Raw genomic sequence first — 9,359 nt, forward strand, 5'->3', positions numbered from 1 at the left:
GGACTGGGGCAGAGTAAAGAAAAGAACTGTGCAGGGAGCTCCAGCTGAGCTCCACGAGCACTCAGAGCCACCTCTGGATGTCCACAAGACACAGCCGGAGCGGCGATGGCTGCTGGGCTCACCTGAACTGCAGGGTGGGTACTGGAGCTTACCTGGCTGAACACAACTGTAGACACACTCACTGCATTTGCAGGAGAAGCACAACACAGGAAATCATATATTGGTGCATATGATGTACACATGTACATATTTTATATATTTATTTTTCTTAGAAAACATTGCTGCTGTTTATGTCCATTAATTTACATATATTTATTCCTACTACAGTATCATTTACAATAATACTTTCACTTCTATAGCACCTCCTCTTCAAGGATCTCCAATTGCTTAAAAACATTAATAAATAAAGCCTCACATCTTGCCTGTGAGGTAGGTCAATGCTATTATCAAACTTTACAGATGCATTAACTGAAGAACAGAGAGGTTAAGGCCCAAATTTTCAAACATTTGTACCTGAAGTCAAGCACCCAAATTCTCATTTAGATGCTTAAATAAAAGTCTTGTGATTTTCTTTGGTGCAGAACATCTACAACTGCTGCTGAAGTCAACAGGGGCTAATGGTCAGGCCTGATTTTAGGAGGCATAACCTTTTAGACAGCTAACGAGCAACTCCAAGTTGGAAAACACTGGTCTAGGTACACAAATCTCGGTCAGAGCCACAGCTGATCCCAGTAATTTATCTCCTCAGGGCCTTTATACTATGATATACAACTTTAAAAGGCTGGTGCGGATCTTTTCCAATAGACATAAGTGACACAAAAATCATCTACTGTTTCCACAAACCGCATCCATCATCAGAGTCTATACAAATACCTCTTGGTTTGTAGGGTCTCTTGTGTGTCAGGGGGTTGTTTGTCACACATTTGTGATAATCAAGACATTGCACAGCACACATCACTTGTGCAGTCATGAAACACATCACACATCTTCACCTGCTGTCTTTACATTTCTACAGAGTCAATTTCTTTGCACTTGTGATAAACAGAAGTGGTCAAGTAAAGGTCTATTAAGAGGACACTTGTCAGAATATCATGCAGACAGCTTGCAAAATACACATACTAAAAGATCACTTTTAAAATTCTTGAATTGTTAAGCACGAAAATAATTACCTCATTCCATTACAGTACTGTGTAGAAACATGGAATAAGCAGCATTATCTTATTCCAAATAGAATAGATTATAACAACTAATTAAGTTTAAAAAATTCAGGCACCAAATGAATTATCCTGCAACATAGAACAGTATCTATATAGAGTGCTCTCCTTAATATACTACAAAACCAGCTGTATGGCAATGTTTTTCCGTTTCATATTATTAACATCTTGTCACATTTTAAAGACATCTTTGATGTTCCAACCTCACAGAACAAAACTGTTTTCTACTGTCCCTTACAGAAACTCCCAACACAGAAGATAAACTTATCAAGGGGGAAACCCATTGTCTTACTACAGCTACCTCAACCGAAATTTCAATCACAAATTACATTACTGCATTCCACTTTTACAGTGATGCTGATACTTTAATGTGGGCTCCTCTCATCACATAAAAATTGAAAACAGTGGTCAGTGAAATATTAATCCCTATGACAGGAGGCTCTTAGCTCTATTTTAGAGCTCCATTAATTAAATAATCTTCCATCAATTGTTTTAAGTGTTCAATGTAGTGTTTCAGTCTCCCACATTAAATTAGAATTTCAAAGAATTAAATAATACAGCTTATTTTAAGCAACCATCAGAGGGCTCAACAGCCTTCTAATAAAATTATAATGAAACCATACTCAGTACACTGTAGGAAACTTTGGCTCAGTCTCTTTTAAGATAATACACTTCTGTTACAGCTTCTTCTATATGTTAACTTCTTAACGTCATAAAAGGGAAAATACAAAGCGCATTTAACATCGTGCTCCTGTTCTGCTCCTAACCACAGCGAACCTCTCCAGTTATCTTCCAGGTGGGGGCAACAGTAAGCCAGTTTTCTTTAATCGCGATCGTGTCCTTCTGCATCAGGAGCTCAGCACCCGGGGGTGCGCTCCGGCAGAGGCGGGGACCGCGCACATCCCAGGCTGCGGCTCCCCAGGGAGCCCGTTCCAGCCCTCCCTGCCGAGCGGCCGGACCCTCCGTGACCCCTCTCCGGGTCACCCCGCAGCCCATCCCCGCCGCCCGGGGCGGTGCCGGCGCCACAGGGCCCGCCGTGACCCCGGGCCGGGCGTGCGGCCGTGGCAGGGCCGGCACCTGCCAGCCCGCCCCGCCCGTGCGCTCCCGGCTCGGCGGCCGCGCTGTCCCCGCTGCGCCCGCCCGGCCCGGCCCGGCCCCGCTCCGCCGCGGCTACGTGTCGCTCCTGCGGGCGGCCCGGCCCCGCGCAGAGCCGTTGGCCGCGGCCCCGCCGGTGCCCGCCTCGGGCCGGTACTTGAGCCAGCAGATGAGCCATGTGACGACCACGGAGAAGAGGGCGAGGATGCTGGCGACCGACAGGCAGATGGGCCCCACCGGCGAGGGCGACGCCGCGGCGCCGGGCGCGGCGTCCCCGCCGTACTGGTTGACGAAGATGAGGCCGGTGAAGAGCAGCACCACCATGGAGAGGAAGGAGACGACGACGCACACGCAGCCGGCGCTCAGCGCCGCCCGCTTGCAGCTCTGGCAGCTCTCGTAGCCGCCGCCCGAGGAGCGCGGCCCGGCGGGGGCGGGGGCCGGCGGGGCGAGGGCGGCCGCCGCCTCCCGGGCGCGGGGCGGGCGGCGCGGCGGCAGCGGCGGCAGGCGGTCCTGCGGCACCGGGTCGCGGGCCCGCAGCTGCGGCGGGCAGGCGGCGGCTAGCTTGGTGTTGACCGGGAGGCCGTGGACGCGGTGGTCGGGCAGCGCCGTGCGGTGGCGGCAGAGCGGGCAGGCCAGGGAGGCGCCGGGCGAGCGGCCCGGGCCCGGCTCGGCACCGGCGGCGGGGGGATGCTGCGCGGCGCGCAGGTGCAGCTGGCTCAGGCACTCCTGGCAGAAGGTGTGCAGGCACTCCAGCAGCTTGGGCGCCCGCCGCTCCAGGTCGAAGTAGTTGTAGCAGATCTTGCACTCGTAGTCCTCCGAGCTGGGGGCGGCGGCCGCCTGCGGCGCCGCCACCGCCGCCTCATCCTCCCGCCGCCCGCCCTGCCCTACGCCGCCCGTCTGCGCCGGCTCGGCCATAACATCTCGCCGGAGGGGGACGCAGAGCCGCGGAAAGGCGGGGAGTGCCGGGCCGCCCCGCGCCTGGCAGGCGGGCGGGAGCCGGGCCAGCCGCGACCCCGCCGCCTCCTGGCCGCGCCCGCGGGCTGCGGCGCGGCCCGGGCGGAGGGCGGGGGATGGAGGAGGGCCGCCGGCCGCCTGCCTGCGCCGCCCGCCGCGCTGGCGGCTGCCGGGGGCTGCTGGCGGCTGCCGCGGGCGGGGGGCGGGATCGGCGCCGCCCGCCCCCGGGAGCGGCCGCCGGTGCGCGGTGGCGGCTGCGGTGCCTTTCTGCTGCCCGCCTGGCGTGCGGTGCGGTGGGGCACGGCACAGCACCGCACGGCACAGCACGGTACAGCACCGGACAACACGGTACGGCACAGCGCGGCACGGGGCCGCTGCCCCGGCGGTGCCGGTTGCCCGCGGCTCGCTGCCCGCTCGCCGGCGGGAGCCGCCCCCGCGGCACGACCCGGCGGGGCTCGGTGCTCTCCCGCAGTCCCTCCGCCCTGCAGCGCTGCGGGGAACACGCCTGGGCGCCAGGCAGCCTTTTCATCCTGGAGTGTATTTTTCCAAAGCGTTCTGCTGATTTTAACAGTTGACGAGGATTCCCCGCTGTCGGTGTGCTTTGGGACCTGCAGTTACAATGACATGACACTCGTTAGGCACGAACACGGCAGATGAAGGGTTAATATGGGAAGGCAGGGTGGCATCTCTTTCATACACCGCAGCTCACAGGCTAACTGATATTTTACTGCTTTTTGGAAAGAACATTTTGTGCACTGTGATTCTCGTTCTTTGTGCACACTGAAAAATAAGAGGTATTTTATTCCAGAAGCTGGAGGCCAAAGGAGCTGCTGATGTTATTTACATCCTGACATCCTATACTATTGAGAGCTTTCCCCCAGTTTATTGAAAAACCATCCAAATAGTGAGATGTCCGTAGCTGGTAATGTTAAACAACCTGATAGATTTCCCTACATCAAAGTCTGCACTGTCTCATCAGGGAGCTCTCTGGAGAAACTCTTTTATCTTCAAGTGTAGCAGAGGCCATAATGTGATTATTTCTCTCTGCAGTTCTGAGGATTGCTCTAGGCAAGTAGGGCCCATGTTTCAGGTACACTGCATTGCCTTGCTGTCTTGCTAAAGCTGCAGCTTGGGCATATCAACTCTAGCCTGAGAGCTGGGTCATCTTTCTGCCCTCCTCTGCCATGGGACATGCTGGATCAGGCGTGCTTCACAGCAAATGCTGAGGGAAGCTCTCTCCTTCTCAGTGCTCTCTGTGCTAGGGCTTTGTTCTTGAGTTCTGAGCATTCTTGAAGAGCCAAATAAAGCGAGGGGACCATTGTTTAGAAAGACTGACTTGTTGGAAGGATAAAAAGTAGCATGTTTGTAAACTGTGATGACAGATCTGATGATTGTCCTAGCAAAAGAAGGAGCACATCTTCGCTTAGCATAAACTGAAATCATGGCCTAAAGTCAAACAGAGAAAAGTAGGAATGTTCTCTGTTCAGGGAAACATTGTTTTTATAATTTATCCTAAGAGATGTTTTTAAATCCTTTAAAAATGTTGGTTGTATCTCTAAAAAAAAGAAAGAAGATGACTTTTGCTGTCACTGTCCATACTGCACAGCTACTCGGCCTGTGGAGTCAAAAATTACCCTTTTTTAAAGGCCTGTACCAGTTTGCAATCTCAGAGCTAATCTGCCTGATGAATTTGGATTTTTTCATCTAACTCTGGTAACTTCCTTTTTTAAAATGAAATCTCATTGTATTTACTCAGATATTTTTATATTCTAAAATTTATGGTTTTGGTAGTTTATTTTGGTTTTGGTTTTTTGTGTAGGTTTTTGTTTTGGTTTGATTTGGTGTTTTTTTTGCTTGCTGCTCTTTCCCAGTTAGCACTATCTTCCAATTTAATTAGTTCCCTGTTAAAAGATGTCAGATTATTCCAGATACTGCCCTTTTCTTTAATATTACTGCCACTTTCATAACTCTACAACCTCCAACAATTTTCAAAACACGTGAAAGTCCTCAGATCCACACAAATACGAATTAATATTTCAAGTACATTTTTTTGAGGCACTGTATCAAATGCTTTAATAAGGTCCAGATACATCAGCTGCATTTCTGGTTCAGACTGCTTTGCCCTTGCCTTTTGTGTTCTGAGTTTTCTTATCTGATATATATCTGCCTTGAGGTCAACTGAAACTCCATCTAATAAGTATATGAAAGTCAGCACTGGAAAAGCTTCCTGTAATTCAGGCATGAAAACTACACAGAATAGATGGGGAAGTTGAGCATAACTGAAAAAATAATAATCATTAAAAACAGGTAAATGCAAAATTAGGATTAAGTTTACTCTTTTCTAAAACAAAGAATGAGGACAATTGGTGAGTAGTCACATCCGAGAAACATCCTGGTTCACGACTGCCCCTGTGAACACAGTGCTGGATAACTCGGTCCCACACAAGCGAGGTTATCCCGTGCTGTGCAGTTCCTAGAGAACATTTTATAGCACAACATGTGAAGTGCATGGGCATTACTCCTGGTGAGATGCTGCTTTGTTGTGGAACGGCACAACTCCACCTCTCTGTGTCTCTGGTGGCACTTGCAGGTTCTGTCCTTACCCTTCTGCCAGCACAGGAACTCGTGTGATGACACGGCCAGTCAGTTCTTGGAGACAATCCAGCTGAACACTTTTTAAGTGAGTTTTTCTCTGAAGCAGACAGGGAAGCAGGTTGTTGCCTAGGTGCATGAGGTCTGCAGCCAGTAAGAGGAAAAATGCCAGAGGCTGTGTGGTCAGGAGAGGAAATGAGGTGGGACCACAGCGTGGTTGATTTACGGACATTTACCTTTCTGTGAACAAAGCCATCAATGTTTCCAACCCTTCTGTCGTAGTGCAGCATCCTGTCATGTGTGTATTACAGCTGTGTCATGGGATGGCACAGCCCAGAGCCAGCTTTGGCAGCCCCTGGCAGCCTTATCCTCATCTCTGCAGGACAGTGTCCCCCGAGGCTCTCTGGGGGCTCTGGGTACCCCAGGCAGGGACTTTGTGCCACGTCTGCTCCCTGTGACGTGGTGCTGCCCTGGCTCCTCGGGAGGGTGCCCAGCCTGGAACTAAAGGTGGGTCTTACCTGGATCCTTCTGGTGGTTGACCCTGTGATTCCTCACAAGCAGAGGAGCTGCACCAGGTGAAAACATCTCTGTGCTGAATTTAAAGACTTCCTAGGCAGGGGTTGAAGAGATGAAATATTTCTTCAGATTTTTGGACAAGTTACTGTATTTCCAGGGATCCAGAGGTAGTCTCTCTTTTAGTCACTTTAATGACAATTAATGATTTTTTTTTTTTGATTGTCAGGTTGTAGGGACTGTTTTTTAGTAGGAAACATGTATTAGTTATTGTAAGAAAACCCTAAAATGTAGCTGAGCTGATTCTGATTCAGACTTGTGTCTGAAACACAACAGAAGATGCTGGATGTTATTCAGCAGAAGTTGTGTTAGAAATTCTGAGAAAAAGTGTCAAAAAACCCTTACAAAAGACACGTTTTTCCACTTAATCATTCTGCAGCTGGTAAGAATTGATTTTTAGTGTGGTAAATATTATATTGGTCCTGGTTTATCTTGTGCAGTGTGTCAGTTTCATGCTGGTGCAGGACTTGGTCTAAGAAGAGTTGTAACAGTATAAATTAACACATCAGTGAGTCAAGCCCAGACCCTCATAGAAGACTCCTCCTGTTTTTCATAAGGGACATATTGACATACACCCCTGCAGCAATAATGTCATGTTAAGCTAGTTTAATTCCCCAGAAAGTCTGTGTTCTTATACAATAGGTGTTTTTCACTTTTGATGGATGGCAAAAGATTATTTTTATGCCCTATCATTGTATAATAGAATGCTGCATCATCTTGTGCTTTCTTCATGTTGACATTTTATTTCATATAAAGTATTTCTGAATAATTTATAATTAAAGTGGTTTTTTACCTTTTCTGTATTGGAACTTCTGTAAAAGCTGTTGCATGTTGGTCTGTTGCATTCAGTACTGAAAGGAATGTTCATTTTCAATAATATTTGCAGGCAATTTCAGGATGCTGAAGAAGAGAAAATGGATTACAATTATGAGCAGTTCTACATCAGTCACAGGCATATAAAAATATGTTAATCTTTTATTGTATATAATAGGAAAGATGCAGAAGTAGATGCAGGAATACAATGTTTGACATCACTCTCCCTCCAGAAAAACTTTTCTTGTGTTGTATCTGCTAAATGCTGTCCAATTTCAATTGCCTCAGGAAACGAGAAATGTCTGAAGGACAGACCTTTGCTGACCACTCACCTCTGCTTGTGAGGTCCCTGCTTTCTCTTTTCTCCTGGGTTAAGCTCTGAGCGTCTCCTCCTCACGCAGTGTTGACCTGCAGTCCCAAACACAGACACATTCTCATTGGCATCAGTCTGATGCCAAATTGTACAACAGGTTTATTGGCAATAAAAGGATGAGGTCTTAAACCTGGGAGTGATGCATAATTTCTGATGGGAATAATTTCTTCTTGTTCCCATCCATGTCTTTTCCACAATGTGTTTTCAGCACATCCCAAATAGGTAACTGCATTAGAAGCTTTTGTCAGGAAACGATGAGGAGCCCTGTGAAATTGTGGGGGCATGTCCAGTAGGTGCATCTCCTGCCCCAACAGCTAAGCTTGAACAGCACAAAGGGATCCTCACAAATGTGCTATCCATAGGAAACCCAGCTCAGAAATGTTTGAGCTGCTGGCAGGTTTGGGCTGGCTCTGCAGTTTGGGCAGGGGTGGCTCTGGTGTTCCCTGGGCACACCTGGGTTTGATCCAGCCCATGGGAATATCAGGTTGGATGGTTTGAGCTCCAGAGCTGTGCACCCCTTGTCCCTTGGGCTGCAGAGCAGCGGCACACACCAAAGGGACACCACCATCTCTTGTGGTGTGGCACATTATTAATGGCTCCTTGGAGCAGCACCTGTGTTAGGGCACATCTGCCCTTGGTGTTTGCAGGGATTTATTTATTTATCCAGATTGGCTGCAGCTTTTGAAACAAATTATTGGTATAAAATTTACCTTCTCCTAAACTAATGGCACTTCTTCAAACCATGTGGTGATGATATAACTGAATCAAGAATCCAGAAATTTCATTCTTGGATTTAACTACTGGGTTTTTGTTTTTTTTTTCTCCCCAGAAAGGAACAAGCTAAAAAGAGAAAAAGAGGGAAAGCCTCAGAGAAGTCTTTTGTTTTAGCCAGCACTGTATTTTCTGCACTTCAGAATAATAATGAAAATTTAATCCAACACTGGATGCTGAATTAGGTGTCAGTGTAGGGCTGGCAGAGCCTGTGTGGGCTTGCTTGGAGCAGCAGCTTCTGCAAGGAGAGGGTTATCTGCAGAGCAGGGCATTTTTAGATGCAGAACTACGGTGTCTCAGTGGCACCTTGGGGCTCAAAATTATGGTTATGTTGGCCACAGTAAAGCAGCTGGGTAGGAAAATTTATAAAAACAAGATTAATAATTATTATTAATTGTGATTAGAGTAATTAGTGAGTGCCAGCACGGCTATTAGCTCCTGTGCAGTTGCTTTTTGCTGCCCAAATTGTCCTTGCATTGCAATGACATAGTCTGTGGAACCACTGTAACAGATTACTTAGTCCTTTGGGAACTCTGCTTAGAAGATGCAGTACACATTCCAGTTACTGATTTTATTTCAGTATATCATTGGTAACCTTGATTTAAAATAGGGATGGTTATCACTGGAGTGAAATCCTGAGCCAGTGAAGCTGGTTAAGAATTTTTGTCATCAGCTTCAAAGATGCCAAGTTTTTGTCCTTGATAATGATAGGGGCATTTTTTTTAAGACAGCTTGGAAACAACTACAGTTGCTCAGACCACAATATTATGTATATGTCCTTGAATCAATTCAAAATGAGAAACAGACAAAGAATTTGGGAAATTTTTTTTGCATTCATACTATTGCATATATGCAGATATTAAAATTATAATTTGTTTGTTTGTTTTGAGCTGAAGTTAACACATGGACGTTGGTTTGTTGGGGCTTTTTGGTTTTTTTAAATAAACTTTAACATCTTCTCACAAGAAATAGCA

At 47.6% G+C, this 9,359-nt stretch overlaps 1 protein-coding gene across 1 annotated transcript; it reads right to left on the bottom strand.

Moving 5' to 3' along the window:
• Positions 1–220: 220 nt before the first annotated feature.
• RNF228 (ring finger protein 228) lies at positions 221–3,755 on the bottom strand. The gene has a single exon (XM_072933297.1). It carries the CDS (start codon positions 3,222–3,224, stop codon positions 2,385–2,387), a length of 840 nt encoding a protein of 279 aa, XP_072789398.1. The 5' UTR covers positions 3,225–3,755; the 3' UTR covers positions 221–2,384.
• Positions 3,756–9,359: the final 5,604 nt, after the last annotated feature.

This window comes from Taeniopygia guttata, chromosome 9 (assembly GCF_048771995.1).
Source record: "Taeniopygia guttata chromosome 9, bTaeGut7.mat, whole genome shotgun sequence".
Taxonomy (NCBI): domain Eukaryota; kingdom Metazoa; phylum Chordata; class Aves; order Passeriformes; family Estrildidae; genus Taeniopygia; species Taeniopygia guttata.